This window comes from Pan paniscus, chromosome 5 (assembly GCF_029289425.2).
Source record: "Pan paniscus chromosome 5, NHGRI_mPanPan1-v2.0_pri, whole genome shotgun sequence".
NCBI classification, from domain to species: Eukaryota; Metazoa; Chordata; class Mammalia; order Primates; family Hominidae; genus Pan; species Pan paniscus.
In genome coordinates this window covers 93,723,635-93,740,412 of record NC_073254.2, presented here as the reverse complement: position 1 = coordinate 93,740,412, position 16,778 = coordinate 93,723,635, and the positions used below count along the sequence as shown (strand labels likewise).

Below are 16,778 nucleotides of genomic sequence, written 5' to 3'. Positions count from 1 at the left end.
GTCTTTTGTTTTTAATGCAGCTCTGAATCAAGTCAAATCTTTGAGGAATTCTCTCACCAGAGAGAAGTTGGACGAGCAGTTCAACTGCATGCCTGGGTCCTACTACTCAGACACATGACCTTATCTGTTCACAGATGCAAGAAAGATACAGAGCTAGAAACAGAAGTCCTACCCAGGCCAGGCGTGGCAGCTCACGCCTATAATACCAGCACTTTGGGAGGGCTGAGGCAGAAGGATCCCTTGAGACAAGGAGTTCAAGACCAGCCTGGGCAACATCGTGTGACCCCATCTCTATTAAAAAAAATAATAAAAATACAAAATACAAAGACTCTTCCACAACGCTATGGTGTAGGGACAAAGATGTCCCACCCACCCCTATTTCTTGCTGGATCCAGGGAGCGACTCAGAGGATATGTGGACACATCCAATCTAAGGCCTACTCACTGGTCTCATGTGTCCTTAATAAAAAGTCGATTTTAAGTACTTGACATTTTTTTCTGCTGATCTTCCCTTTAAATTTACAAATACAGCTTGGAATTTCCTAGGCACTTATGAAGTCCTAGCATAGGACTTATTTGAAAGTTCTATTCACTTAGCAATAATTTACACAACCAAAACATAAAATCAGGGGCAGCGGGGAGGAGAGTGGGGGCAGCATAGATGAGAGAGGAATAATAATCTCTTTCTCTGCTGTTGCTAGGTTGAGAATTAAATAGATAGTATTTGCAAATTGTTGTGAACATTTTTCTCCCTTTTGGCGAGGCTCCATTCAGACACGGGAAATGGTCACCACCTCTTGAAACCCAGTATGGCACTCTTTTAAATCACTAACTAAAGACACACTCTGTTATGTAAGGTTATTCTTAGTGTTTTTATAGATAACTTTATAAAACTCCAATCATTTCTGTGTATAACCAGAGACAATCAATCTCAAAACCCTTTCAGATGCTTTCTCCTTCCCAGGGCTGCTTAAGCAACTCAGAAGAAACCTTGTTTGAAGGCTTCGCATTTGGCACAGCCTGAGAACTGGCCATTTGATTTACAAATAGAGTCAAAGCTATTTTTAAATTGTGTAATAAGCACACACAAAAACTAACCTTTCCTTAACTTTTTAAACATACTCTGTAATACCATTATATGCTGCCTCTTCTGACATCTGTCCTCACCAAATAACTTTGGAAAATCATTGAAGGGAAGGAGTAGTGTGTAACCGGAAATCCAACTAGGTACAGAAATACTCTCTATGAAAAAAAAAGTGGATTTTCCACTAGATATATATATATGCCTGACTTAGTGTTTGCTGCTTAATTATTTTTGGCAGCCTTTTGCTACTCAGTCTTATGCAATAATAAATTTATTATCACTTTTTTAGCTGAAAATTTTGATCTCTTTATCAATTTACTAAATTTTTTTCCTCATTCTTCAGCAGTTTCTTTGATCAACAGATAAGGTAAGAAATAAGGGTTTTCCCCCAACAAATTCATGGAAAACAAAACTTTAAAATACAATTATTTTTTTGAGACGGAGTCTCGCTTCGTTGCCCAGGCTGGAGTGCAGTGGCATGATCTCGGCTCACTACAACCTCCGCTTTCCAGGTTCAAGCAATCCTCCTGCCTCAGCCACCCTAGTAGCTGGGATTAGAGGCATGCGCCACCATACCCGGCTAATTTTTGTATAAAATACAATATTTTTTACAGAGTGAAATAATAGACATTGGAGATTCATATGGCAGGGAGGTGAGGGATAAGAAATGACTTAATGGATACAACATACACTATTTGGCTGATGTTTATACTAAAAGCCCAGACTCCACCACTACCCAAAATATCCATGTAAGAAAACTGCACATGTACCCCCTAAATCTATAAAAATAAAATATTTTAAAAACTTAAAGTACGATTTTAAAAATACAATGTTTCTGCTTCACAGTTTAATGTCACTTTAAGGCAAAAAAACTATTGGGTAAATTCAGTCTACACAGAAAACACAAGTATTCTGAGCAAAACAAAACCAAACAAAAAATCTCCTTTGGTCCCTTACATACTCCTTTTATATTTTTCTCTCTTATTTCCCTTTGTTTACAAATATCTTAATAAATTTGAGTTTCATAAACAAAGTTTTGTTCCATTGTCTAAAAAAAAAGCAGGTTAAACACAAACATTGAGTAAAAAAAAAAGCAGGTCAAACACAAACCTACTAAAAGTAAAATAAATAAAATGGTACACTATAAAGTAAATGTTAGTTAAGTACAAATGAAAAACCCAGAGTCAAGCAAGGTTCTTGGCTGCTAAATGTACAGGGCATTTTTAATGGCAGGGTCAGCAATCCACAGCCTACAGATCCAGTCTGGCCCACGCCTGTTTTTTGTACAGTTCATGAACTAAGAATGGGTTTGCATTTCTAAATAGCTGGGGGGAATATCAAAAGAAGAAGAATATTTCATGATAAGTAAAAATTATACGAACTCAAAATTTCAGCATCCGTAAATAAAGTTCTGCTGGTACACAACCATGCTCATTTGTTTATGAACCGTCTACAGCTGCTTCCGAGCTATAAAGGCAGAGTTGAACAGCTGCAATAAAGACCTGAAGGTTGGCAAAACCTACACGCTTAGCATCTGGCCCTTTACAGAAATTTTGCCGACCTCTGTGGCTCTCTTTAGGGAGATTTTCTTCTTCCTCAAGGGATAAGGGATAAGGGTGAAGATCTACCTAAGCCAAAATGAGTCATCAGCAGGGAGACTTGGACTCATGCCACAGGCTTGTGGTCAGGCATCAGTATTAATATCTGATACTGAGAAACACCAGGTACAACATAGTTAACATTCCCTCGGTGTCTTCTATGTACCAAGCATTGTGATAAATGTTTTAAAGATGTGAACTAAAAAAAAAAATAGAAAAAATTGGGCAGTATGGCCATTTTCAAGATATTGATTCTTCCTACCCGTGAGCATGGAATGTTCTTCCATTTGTTTGTGTCCTCCTTTATTTCGTTGAGCAGTGGTTTGTAGTTCTCCTTGAAGAGGTCCTTCACATCCCTTGTAAGTTGGATTCCTAGGTATTTTATTCTCTTTGAAGCAATTGTGAATGGGAGTTCACTCATGATTTGGCTCTCTGTTTGTCTGTTATTGGTGTATAAGAATGCTGGTGATTTTTGCACATTGATTTTGTATCCTGAGACTTTGCTGAAGTTGCTTATCAGCTTAAGGAGATTTTGGGCTGAGACAATGGGGTTTTCTAGATATACAATCATGTCATCTACAAACAGGGACAATTTGACTTCCTCTTTTCCTAATTGAATACCTTTTATTTCTTTCTCCTGCCTGATTGCCCTAGCCAGAACCTCCAACACTATGTTGAATAGGAGTGGTGAGAGACTACATCCCTGTCTTGTGCCAGTTTTCAAAGGGAATGCTTCCAGTTTTTGCCCATTCAGTATGATATTGGCTGTGGGTTTGTCATGAATAGCTCTTATTATTTTGAGATATGTCCCATCAATACCTAATTTATTGAGAGTTTTTAGCATGAAGCGCTGTTGAATTTTGTCAAAGGCCTTTTCTGCATCTATTGAGATAATCATGTGGTTTTTGTCTTTGGTTCTGTTTATATGCTGGATTACGTTTATTGATTTTCATATGTTGAACAAGCCTTGCATCCCAGGGATGAAGCCCACTTGATCACGGTGGATAAGCTTTTTGATGTGCTGCTGGATTTGGTTTGCCAGTATTTTATTGAAGATTTTTACATCGATGTTCATCAGGGATATTGGCCTAAAATTCTCTTTTTTTGTTGTCTCTGCCAGGCTTTGGTATTAGGAAAATGGCCATACTGACCAAGGTAATTTATAGATTCAATGCCATCCCCATCAAGCTACCAATGACTTTCTTCACAGAACTGGAAAAAACTACTTTAAAGTTCATATGGAACCAAAAAACAACTCACATTGCCAAGTCAATCCTAAGCCAAAAGAACAAAGCTGGAGGCATCATGCTACCTGACTTCAAACTATACTACAAGGCGACAGTAACCAAAACAGCATGGTACTGGTACCAAAACAGAGATATAGATCAATGGAACACAATAGAGCCCTCAGAAATAATGCCACACATCTACAACTATCTGATCTTTGACAAACCTGACACAAACAAGAAATGGGGAAAGGATTCCCTATTTAATAAATGGTGCTGGGAAAACTGGCTAGCCATATGTAGAAAGCTGAAACTGGATCCCTTCCTTACACCTTATACAAAAATTAATTCAAGATGGATTAAAGACTTAAATGTTAGACCTAAAACCATAAAAACCCTAGAAGAAAACCTAGGCAATACCATTCAGGACACAGGCATGGGGAAGGACTTCATGTCTAAAACACCAAAAGCAATAGCAACAAAAGCCAAAATTGACAAATGGGATCTAATTAAACTAAAGAGCTTCTGCACAGCAAAAGAAACTACCATCAGAGTGAGCAGGCAGCCTACAGAATGGGAGAACATTTTTGCAACCTACTCATCTGACAAAGGGCTAATATCCAGAATCTACAAAGAAGTCAAACAAATTTACAAGAAAAACAAACAAACAACCCCATCAAGTGGGCAAAGGATATGAACACACACTTCTCAAAAGAAGACATTTGTGCAGCCAAAAAACACATGGAAAAATGCTCATCATCACTGGCCATCAGAGAAATGCAAATCAAAACCACAATGAGATACCATCTCACACCAGTTAGAATGGCAATCATTAAAAAGTCAGGAAACAACAGGTACTGGAGAGGATGTGGAGAAATAGGAACACTTTTACACTGTTGGTGGGACTGTAAACTACTTCAACCATTGTGGAAGACAGGGTGGTGATTCCTCAGGGATCTAGAACTAGAAATACCATTTGACCCAGCCATCCCATTACTGGGTATATACCCAAAGGACTATAAATCATGCTGCTATAAAGACACATGCACACGTATGTTTATTGCGGCATTATTCACAATAGCAAAGACTTGGAACCAACCCAAATGTCCAACAACAATAGACTGGATTAAGAAAATGTGGCACATATACACCATGGAATACAATGCAGCCATAAAAAATGATGAGTTCATGTCCTTTGTAGGGACATGGATGAAGCTGGAAACCATCATTCTTAGCAAACTATCGCAAGGACAAAAAACCAAACACCGCATGTTCTCACTCATAGGTGGGAACTGAACAATGAGAACACTTGGACACAGGACGGGGAACATCACACACCGGGGCCTGTCGTGGGATGGGGGAAGGGGGAAGGGATAGTATTAGGAGATATACCTAATGTAAGTGACGCGTTAATGGGTGCAGCACACCAACATGGCACATGTATACATATGTAACAAACCTGCATGTTGTTCACATGTACCCTAGGACTTAAAGTATAATAAAAATATATATATATATAAAAAGATAATAATTTTAAATCAAAGTTCTTAACTGCGTAATAAAAGAAAATAATAACTAATATTTATTAAATTAGGTGTCTTTTATGTGCCAAAAAAAGAAAAAATTGGGTGACATTAATTTTAATAACATATTTTAACTCAATATGTCCAAAATATTAACATTGAACATGAAATCATTATTTTAAAATCATAAGTTTTATTGCATTTCTTGGAACTAAGTATTCAAAATCCATTATGTATTTTATACTCCTGGCACATCTCAATTTGTATGAGCCACATTTCAAGTGCTCAAAAACCACATGTGGTTAGTAGCTACCATATTGGATGATACAGCTCTTAAGTATTATCTCATTTAATCCTCTCAACAATGCTACGAGGTGGGTACTACTATTAGGTGATGCTAGGGTTCAATTTCAGTGTGGTTCCTGAGCACCCATTCTAACCCACTGTGCCTCCCAAACAGTGCAGGACAGACCCAGCTATTCCTTCCAAAACAGTAGTGCAAACATAACCTCATATCCCTTCCCTCCTTGTTCCTCCTCTGTAGCTTACTCCACTCTCATTTACTATTTGGATACACCCACTCTTTCGTCTGTTCTCTCTTATCCATGTTGTTACTACCTCAAGCCCCTATGTAGCTACGTAGATAACCGTTCCTCTTAGACCATTCCTCTTCAACTGATCCATAAATAAAGTTTAAGGATGGGCTACAGAATCCTTCGCAGCATTCATACCACACTCCCCAACTCCCATGGCCATGGCAGACACAGCTAATTCATCCAGTTCTCTAGTCCAGTAAACCCACGCTTGACTTTGAAACTGTCAACACAGCACCCGAACAAGCCTCTATAATCAACGTGGGAGGACACATCAAATGAAGCCTACTCTGCTTCCCTGCGAAGAGCACAGGCACAGGAACCTCATGTGGTCACCAAATATTTATGTCACCCAGCATTGTGCCATAGGCAATTTGGTGCTGAATAAATTTGAATTGCTCAGAATAATAAATTCCCTGTCTTATCTATATTCCTGAGGAGCTTTAACATATATTGCAGTGAAACTTAAGTTTGTAATACTAAATCATTTCTGCCAGCTATATTTTCATAAATGTAAATTCCTAACACAGCCCTGCCAAAAGGGAGCTACTAGGTGTTCTTTAAAAATTTTCCTCTTCATTTATTTTCAAGCTCTTTACCAGTCTGGTTTTCGGATTTTAATTTATGAATCGTTTCTTCAGAACTAACAACCTATAGACCTGTCATCTACCTACCTACTGCTACCCCCTCCACCAAATCTTTGACCAATTTCACCCTGAGCCTTGCAACGGAAGAAAGTCTCCTCATAGAATTCTCCGAGGTAAGTGAAGAGTGAAAGAGATAGAGCAAGACCAAGATCCACTTTAATCCTCCTAGACAAGTTTTATCATTGCACCTTGGTCATCTTGGCCCACACTAAGAGTGAATTACGAATTCACTGACAACCATGGCAGTAATAAAGTAACTCCACCCAGTCCTCTCGAGCTTCAACTGAGGCATATCTTCATCGTAAACAGCCCTTTCCTCTTCTCTCTCCTCCCTGTGTTAGCTCTCCCAGATACAAATATGACTTCCTGCCCCTGTATTCTAATTTCCTACAATCCAGCGGTGACCCAGTTTAGGGCACCACCAGGGAAGATCTCCAATCCTGTGTTTCTCATTCTGGTCTGCCACTACTTTTAACTTTTACCCCCATTTCCTATAAAGTGGTGGCCAGATCTGTGCAATTTACAAGTCGGTAAATAAGTTTTCCTAAAACTGTATTTCAATTTTATTCTTCATCTCAATTTCATACCTCAAAATATTTCTTTCCTTAATGATTCTCTTCTATTTCTTTCTTTCTTCAAAGAAGAAAGTATGAGGGTTTTTTTAAGGATAATCCACTTGCCTCTGCCCCAATACTGATCTCACCACTTCTAACCCAGGAATTATCCACCCTCTCGTTTGCCTTAACCACTTTCACCTTTCTAATGTGCCTTTTGAGAGACCGTCCACCTCTCTCCTTTCAACCACCAAACTTCTGGAAAGAATACATTTTGATTATATTTTTCACCATCCATTTATTCCCTCAAATTTGCTTTTGCTTCCAACATTCAACTTAAAGCCATTTACTTGAGGGTCACCAATGTTCTTTCCTCTGTCCTCATCTTCTCTTCTCTGACCTGAGAGAATTGATTATTAACTATTAAACCTTCCTTCTTGGAACTTCTTCTTCCCTTGGCTTCTGAGACATTTTCAATTTACCCTTCTCTGATTGCTCGTTGTCTATTCTTTTCTTTTCTTTTCTTTTCTTTTCTTTTCTTTTCTTTTTCTTGAGACAGGGCCATGCTTTGTTACCCAGGCTAGAGTACAGCGGCACTATAACTGTAGCTCAAGAAATCCTCCTGCCTGAGCCTCCTGAGTAGCTGGGACTAAAAGCACATGTCACCACGTCCAGCTAACTTTTTTTTATTTTTAGTAGAGATGAGGTTCCAATATGTTGTCCAGGCTGATTTCAAACTCTTGAGCTCAAGTGATCTGCTCACCTCAGCCTCCCAAGTTGCTGGGATTACAGGCATGAGCCACTGTGTCTGGTCTTTTCCCCTTCATTAACTTATTTTCCTCTTTCCAAGCTTCTCTCAAAAGTCTTGTTCTTTCCATGGGCTCTGTCTCTCTTGTGCATCTTATGTATTTCCAGGACTTCAAAGTATTGTCTGCCTCTATGAAAATAATGCCTAAATCTCTCTCCCCAGCTGCAATTTCAAAACTATCTGCTGGACATCTCCACCTGGATGTCTCCCCAAACTCATATCCAAAGCAGAATGAAACATCTTTTCAGAAAATATATACACAAACCCCTATCTCCTTTTCATAACTGCCACACCAGCCAGCAGCTCTTTCCTCCGGCACACCCTTCCCGTCTCTAGTACGTGAAGTAACTGTTCCCTCCAAATGCCAAATATGTCAGCAGAGGTGGGGCATTTATGAATGGACATCTGTATAGCTCTGGAAGTAAAAGATAATAGTACCAGGCACAGGCTCACATACAAGAAGCACTATTTACAAACCGCATTGTATTTTTTATACAAAAAATAAAAACTACTCCAGCCTTCTGCACTTTTAATATTATATTATCCTTCTGGGACCTCTGAATGTCCTCCAGTGCCTTCCTTTCTCTTATTCCCCACTCCCCATTCATTCATGTTTCACATACAGCAAATAATCAATAAATAATATATTAATGAGAAGAAATGTCTGTGGGGAAACAACTAGTTTCAGCATTATAAAGCGCTCTTCACAGGACATAAAGGATCAACAGTAACCCAGCCCAAATTCTTATGGGATCTGTTTTCTATTTCCACCACAATCCTTCAGTGAGTCACTAGGACAGTGACTCATTCAGTGCTAGAAGAGGAGCAGCACATGTTTAACTTGGAGTTTAAAGAATCAGTGTGTTCACTTTTAACTTCACCCAATCGTTGATTCACAATCAAACCCCAAGTCATGTTTCTCTGCGGCTGAAAATGAACACCAGCGCTTAGGGTTGAGGGTTGCTTAAAAGCAAACATGAAAGTCCACGAGGAGCCTTCCCTCCGCTGCCATGAATCATCACAGGCTTGCAGGGGCATGCTACTCACCCTCGAGCTTTCCAGTATTTGGTCGAGTACAATTTGTGAGATACCAAAGGGCAGTTGTTCTCATTCTAATGTGACTAAGAATCACCTGTGGTCATGGTGGAACATAAAGGTTAGATTCTCTTTTTTTTTTTTTTTTTTTGAGATGGAGTCTTGCTCTGTCACCCAGGCTGGAGTGCACTGGTACGATCTCTGCTCACTGCAGCCTCTGCCTCCTGGGTTCAAGCGATTCTCCTGCCTCAGCCTCCCAAGTAGCTGGGACTATAGGCGCCCACCACCACACCTGGCTAATTTTTGTGTTTTTGGTAGAGACGGGGTTTCACCATGTTGGCCAGGCTGGTCTCGAACTTCTGGCCTCAAGTGATCCACCTACCTTGGCTTCCCAAAGTGCTGGGATTATAGACGTCAGCCACCACACCCAGCTGAGATTCTTGATTCTTACCCATGTCTTGAGGGAGGCCATGAATCAGCCTTTTTAATAAATACAATTTGGACTTTGAGAAACACAGCAACAGAATTTAGTTTTTAAAAGGTCTATGAAGCTTCTAACCCAGCCCCCACCCCTTATACAGAACCATTAGTGCATAAAGAGCAACTCCACCTTGAGCTAAAATAAGAAACTTTCACAGTATGCAAGTAAGCATTTTTAAACTCCTTAGTTAGCCTTATTTTCTTCCATATCAGAAGAATCAGCATTTGTAAATATATCTTAGGTCTTAAGCTCAGCTCTCCATATGTTAGGAAACTTTTGTAGAGTATAATGGAAATAGCACTGGACTGCAAATTTGGGAAACTGCAATCTGTTTCCAGCTCTGCTACCAATAAGTGATTTGACCTTGGGAAAATCCCCAGATCCCATGCCTCACCTCAGTCTCCCAGCCATATATTAGGCTATTGAATTGGCTTATCTTTGAGGTCCCCTCCAGCTCCAAAACTCTATGAGGCTGAAAGTAAATTAAGAGGAGAGCTGGCATTTCATCTTGTAATTCTTTCGATTCAAATTAGATTTCATTAGATCCAGGTCTATCTACTACAAGCAAATGTGAAAATGATTTTAGTGGAAGACAACTGCAACATTGCATCAATATCCCAAAATCAAGGAAATAAAAATATTTCACTCTCTTCCCAGCAATAGAAAACCTTATGGTCTCTGGACCTCAGATACAACTAACTTCAAATTCAGGCTTCACCATTTACTAACTGGGTTAACTCAGAAAAACTAATTCTTCTCTCTTTGCCTCAATTTCCTCACCTCCAAAATGAAGACAAGAGTATCTACTTCATCAAGTTGTTAAAATTAAATATAGTGCATAAAGTCCTTGGCACTATGAGGAAACTGGATATTTAATATGTTAAATCCCTTCCAATCCCCTCCTAGGGATGTGTGTTTTATAGAGTTCCCGGTTCAACATTGTCACAATAGGTGATTAATAATTGCCTTTGACATAAACTGTTGCTACTCTCTTCTAGTAACAATAGCTACCATTTTCTTGAATAATTCCTTTGTGTTAAGTGCCTTGAATATGTTACCTCATTAATCCTCACAATATCCATATAATTGTATAAGGCAGAAACCACTATTTTTCAGATGATGAAACTGAAGCCTAGTGAGATCATGACTGCCGACAGCCACACAACCACTAAGTGGAATGGCCAGCACCTGTGCCCAGGTAGCCAGGCTCCAGAGCCCAGGCACATTGTGATTATGCTGTGGTCCTTTATTCTCAGGTACCACCTACCTGTTAATATACATCACACACAAGAACAAAGACGATGTGTGAATGAAAAGCCTACACCCTTTAAAAATAATTCTAACATAACTGCAGGTTCAGACTGAGTTATGTTGGCAAAGCTGCCTGTGAAAACCTGCTCTGGGAGATCTGCCCACACACTACACTAATTAATCTACTTTCATAAAGACCATGGGACTGATTTTTATCTACGAGGCATGAAATGCATGTTCAGGAGCTTTGTTTCCACCAGAAAACCATCCAAACCAAATTGGATGATTTTTTAAGTTTTTCAGCTAATATCTCAATTTTTAAAAATTTCCCACCCTTACTGAGCCAAGATGGAAAATAAAATATACCATAGTCAATGTGAGAAAGACAACAAAGGAAAAAATAGATTTTTTAAAAAATCTTTAAAAAAAGGTTAACACTCCATTAACTCTCCAGGATTTTAGGTCAAAAAGAAAAAGCAAGTTACAGACACATTTATAGAGCACATTCCACCCCAGTAACTCAATGGGAAGATGGAAGTAGGACTGGCAGCATTTAAAAAATTGTGCCCCCAAACCAGCAGGCACTCACCTGGAGATGCCCATGCAGAGTCCCCAAAATTTCAGTAGGCATTTTCAGTTTAGGTTTTTGGGAGTTTTTGGTTTTGAGGGTTCTTTTGTTTTTGTTTTTGAGATAGAATTTCACTGTGTTGTCCAGGCTGGTCTCAAACTCCTGGGCTCAAGCAATCCTCCCACCTCAGCCTCCCAAGCTCTGGGATTACGGTTGTGAGCCACTGCACTCAGCCTCTAGCATTTTTTCTTAAATCAGGTTTACATGAAACTAATGATGATGAATTCATTAATGAGGGAGAAAGGCTATATTCTTTATTACTTGAAGTGACTCTTGTTCAGGAAAACTACTGAAAGTTTACAAATGAAAATGTCAAATTGTAGCAAGAGAAGGGAAAATAAAACAGAAATTATGGTTTCAAGGACATCACGAAAATTAAATTATTTTATATGCCTTAACAGATGAGAGGACAGTTCTCAAAATGTTCTTAATTTCTTTTTTCTTGATTTGGCAAGGAACTCCTTTCACAGTAAGGAAAGAGAAAAAAAATATGGGAAGAGACAAAGGGACAGACTCACTCTCCACCCAATACAGTAATCTGACTTGATTTTAAATGCCAATAGCTGTGCCATCTTCTCTCCTCTGGTAATTATTACCTGCTGAACTTTTACTACGTTTTGCCAATTATGTTTATTTAACTAACTATTTATGCAAAGGAAGATAAGATTAGGAACATAGTTCTAATCACTATGGAGCTGATGGCAATGATGCTGATAGTGGTAGAGGCAGTGACAGTGGTAACAGTGACAAGCAATCTTTTGAATCTCACTACTAGAAAGGCATTGATACACCTTCCCAGAACTCTGCAAAGTGTAGCAGAAATACTTTTTCTAAAGGTCTATTATTCACCAAAAAAAAAAAAAAAAAAAGCCCATAATCACTGGGCGCGGTGGCTCACGCCTGTAATCCTAGCACTTTGGGAGGCCGAGGCAGGCAGGTCACGAGGTCAGGAATTCAAGACCAACCTGGCTAACACAGTGAAACCTCGTCTCTACTAAAAATACAAAAAAATTGGCCAGGCATGGTGGCACATGCCTGTAGTCCCAGTTACTCGGAAGGCTGAGGCAGGAGAATTGCTTGAACCAGGGAGGCAGAGGTTGCAGTGAGCCGAGATCGCACCACTGCACTCCAGCCTGGGTGACAGAGTGAGACTGTGTCTCAAAAAAAAAAAAAAAAAACTATAATCAATCCCCAATAAATGTAGAATTAATGTATTTTTAAATGAATAACAGTAATATAACCTACACTCCTGGCCATAAAAGTGGAAACGTAAATAAAATCTCCCCCATATCTGTCAAACAAACAAATGAACTCTTCCCTGAAGAAATGCCATACTTTTTCACCTTTATTAAATACATTCTCCATTTGAACAATTTAGTTATTACTATTTCCAACACAAAATGAGCCAGAAATCTATTGTGGTTTGGGTAAAACACCTCCCTATCCTGAGGATTTCTAAGAAATCCAGAACTGCTGGAAATAAGCTACTAAGACACAGTCTACTGCCTTACCCAACTTTATTAGAAGATAAATCTTTATTAAAACCAACCTTCTGTTGGGGGGCCGGGGGTGGCTCACAGGAAAATGAAACAATCAGGCTCATACCCGTAATCCCAGCACTTCGGGAGGCTGAGGCAGGAAGATCGCTTGAGCCCAGGAGTTCAAGACCAGTCTGGGCAACATAGCAAGACCCCACCTCTACAAAAAAAAAAAACAAATTTAAACCTAGCATGCTGGCACTTGCCTGTAGTCCCAGCTATTCAGGAGGCTGAGACAGCAGGATCACTTGAGCCCAAGAATTCCAAGTTGCAGTGAGCTATGATTTCACCACTGCACTCTGGCCTGGGCAACAGAGTGAGACCCTGTCCCTTAAAAATAAAAGGTATTTATTTGTTGGTGTTTGGTGTTTATGTGATGGAGAAAAAACAAAACATGAATCCACATCCAGATACTTGAAGATCCAGACCCCTGATTTAGAAGTCCTGGTTTATCTACATATTGTTACAACTGGAGAAGCCAGATAAAGCAAAGGATGTGAAGACAAGCAGGGAGAAGTGTCTTGATCCTCAAGTCCTCACATTACAGGAAGCATCTGCTCTGAGAACAATAACTCCCAGCCTCTGATAATACAGTAACATTCTCCTTTGAAACAGGAGAGTGCTCCTAGCAATGGCATTTTCAATGAAACTCTAGGTCAATAGAGTCAAAAACAGCCCATGAAAGAAGCAGCATTTTCCCTCTTTCCTTCCCACAGATCCATTCTGCTCCCAGGACAGCTTTGCCTGCCCCAGTCTTGAGTACTTGAACTTTCCCATGGGCATACAAGGAACCCTTCTCCCAAAAGAAGATCTAAGAATAAAGCTGAAAACCAAGCCACAACAACATGCACACCAATGCAGGTACTATTTGTTGCAAAAAAAAAAAAGAGAGACTGATAACAGAGATCACAGAAAAGACCTAACAGGTGAAATTCTAGAATTAGAGTATATAAATATCCAAGCAAAGCTCAAATATTTATCAAAAACATCCATATATATTCTGGATCTCCGCATTGCAGGAAAACTGCCACACTAGTGGAGCCAATATTATAAATTCTTTTTTTTTTAACTTTTATTTTAGTTTCAGGGATACATGTGCAGGTTTGTTATATAGGTAAATTGCCTGTCATAGGGCTTTAGTGTACATGTTATTTCATCATCCAGGTGATAAGTGTGGTACCCAATAGGTGGTTTTTTAATACCTTCCCTCTTCCCACTCATAAATTCTTAATGAATAAATAATGAATGTGGAACTACCTTAAGTATTATGTCCTGTGATTTAATATTTCAATATTTTCTTTAGCGACTATCATAAGATCAGGGGTCATTCATTTTCAGAAATGATAGTCCAATAACGAAAGTTGAAGTCTGTCCCCATGTAAAAAGGAAATGGACTTTCTGCATCCTCTTCTGCAGTATTATTACACTAATAATATTAGCAATTGTTGTTTATTGCATGCCTAAGAGGTACTATATACAGATTTTAACTTTATAACTGCCCTGGGAAATCAGTTTCATTATTTCCATTTTATAGACGAGGTAACTGTGGCTCAAAGCAGTTAAGTAACCTACCTAAGATCATACAACTAGTAGCAAAGTAGTACCAGGATTCAAACTCAGATCTTAAGGGCTAACCTATACTTCCCCTCCAGGGAAATAAGACCTCCCACTTCCCTGACATTGCTTCTATGAGGGACAAAAGTGACTTGCCCCTACACACACCATCTCTTCCTGACTCCTATTCCAAATATACCTACCCAGTGAACTTCCAGTGGGGAAAGAACCACAGATGCAGATAAACTTTTACTTTTATTTCATTTCATGATGGTGTTCATTTCTCTACGCTTGTAGAGAATAAACACTTATGTAATGAATACCATCCACCCTTCATTACGTGCCTTAAATTTTTTTTTTCAAATAACTCTTAACATTATAAAAATGTATGTCTCGGCCAGGAGCAGTAGCTTAGGACTGTAATCCCAGCACTTTGGGAGGCCAAGGTGGGTGGATCACTTGAACTTAGGAGTTCGAGACCAGCCTGGGCAACATGGTGAGAGCTTGTCTCTAAAAATAATTATAAGAATCTAAAAAAAGAAAAAAATGCAATAAAAGTTTATTTTAATGAAAAATGTTTTAAGTATTTAAGTATTTACCTCTTCCTCCCAAAATTATTTTTCCCTTAGCACTGAAAAAGAAGACATTCATTGGCCCAATTTAATCTTGGGCCATGTCAGAACCCAAACTTGAAACAAGAACCAAACTTGGTTCTGCTACAAATGACTCCCACTTTCACACTATTTTCTTTTTTTCTCTTGTTTCTTTAAAACTTAAGAAATATTCCATAAAACTGGATTTTAACTATTGTGTAGCTTTTCCTTTCCTTCCTACAGGCCTATTCTGTAAAATACTTTGCACTCAATAAATATGGTTTTGTGTTAGAGACTAGCCCATTTCCTCTTCTGGGGCACACATTAGCCTACACTTCCCAGCCTCCCTTGCCTGTGAATATGAGCAGTAGTGATGTAAGCTATTTCTAGGCCTATCCCATAAAAACCTTCCGTATGCTCTTCCCATGCTCTTCCCCTTCTCCCATGAAGAAACTCCATGATCTTCCCCTGCAGTCTTGGGAGCCATGTGATGATAATGGAGCCACAAAATGGAAGGAAACTGGGTCTCTGAATCTGCACTTGGAAGAGCATCCAGGAACACCATCTAGGACTTTACATGAGTGAGAATTAAAAGTATATTAGGTAAGATACTGCAAATTTGGGGTTTCTCTGCTATACTACCTAACGCATGACCTTATTAACATATTCCAGTTATTACTGCAGAAGGGTAAGACTTTATGCTGTTTATCTTACCTTTTTCAAAGACTCCTTCTGCTTCCAGGACAGAGACAGTGAGGTTTGATGCTGTCTTGAGCAGCTCCGCCTTCACAGTCACCTGTGAGGGGCAGTGTTCCAGAAGCTCCACCCCAATAGTCACATTTCCTCCGGGCCTGATGATCCCTGGGGCTGTCACCAGAAACCGAGGCCTAAAGAGTTCCCAACAAGGGAAAAACAAAGTTTCTTATCCTCACAACTCCTATCTTTTGTGACCCTCAGATTTCCTAGTGCGATAGGCACTCCATACCGTGCCAATTGCAGTTGTTGCCGTTAACATTGCCCACTGCTCTATTTAGCAACTGAATTGAAATGCTACTGAAACAACAATAATTCCCATAAATCAATTTTAATGCAGTAATTCATGCATCACTACTAGAGGAAGGCCTGTGTTATTATTTCCATTTTATAAACCACGAACCGCACAGAAGGAACCATGATGTAAATGGCTTGCACCGGGGCATACTGGAGTTATTGGCAAAGCAAAAGTCTCTAAGCTTCTCCTTTACAGAGGACCTTATCCCAGCGTGATTATTTTCTTGTTGTTGTTGTTGTTTTTTAACTAAGATTTTGCCTGTTTCTTATTCAAACCTTTATCCTTGAGTAGCTGCCCAACGAGGGTAAAAAATTATTTAACCAATACCATTAATTGAAATATACCATTTGAAAATAAACTACAACTGGTGAAAATTCCAGGTATAGCGAATCATAAAAGAAGTCACTAAAGCAGCACTTTCTCTGCTATAACTAGGGGTTAGGGCTCAACTACAGAAATCTTTAGGAATGAATGGGGCTTGCCATTATTGGGTGCTGTTGTTTTCTTCCTATAATGTCTGCCCCTGAACCCATACATCAGTCCCCTCCGCCACACTTTGGCAATGCTAAGGTTGAGACATCTTGGTTAGAAAAAATATATCATGTCTTTGAGAGA

At 39.3% G+C, this 16,778-nt stretch overlaps 1 protein-coding gene across 1 annotated transcript in view; it reads right to left on the bottom strand.

Annotated features, from left to right (window-relative positions):
• CD109 (CD109 molecule) overlaps positions 1–16,778 on the bottom strand; it is a 136,567-nt gene that overhangs the window by 119,003 nt on the left and 786 nt on the right. The window contains exon 2 of the mRNA XM_034962387.3: positions 15,827–15,999. Within this exon, the coding sequence (XP_034818278.3) occupies positions 15,827–15,999 (173 nt within the window). The remainder of the gene's footprint in view (positions 1–15,826; positions 16,000–16,778) is intronic.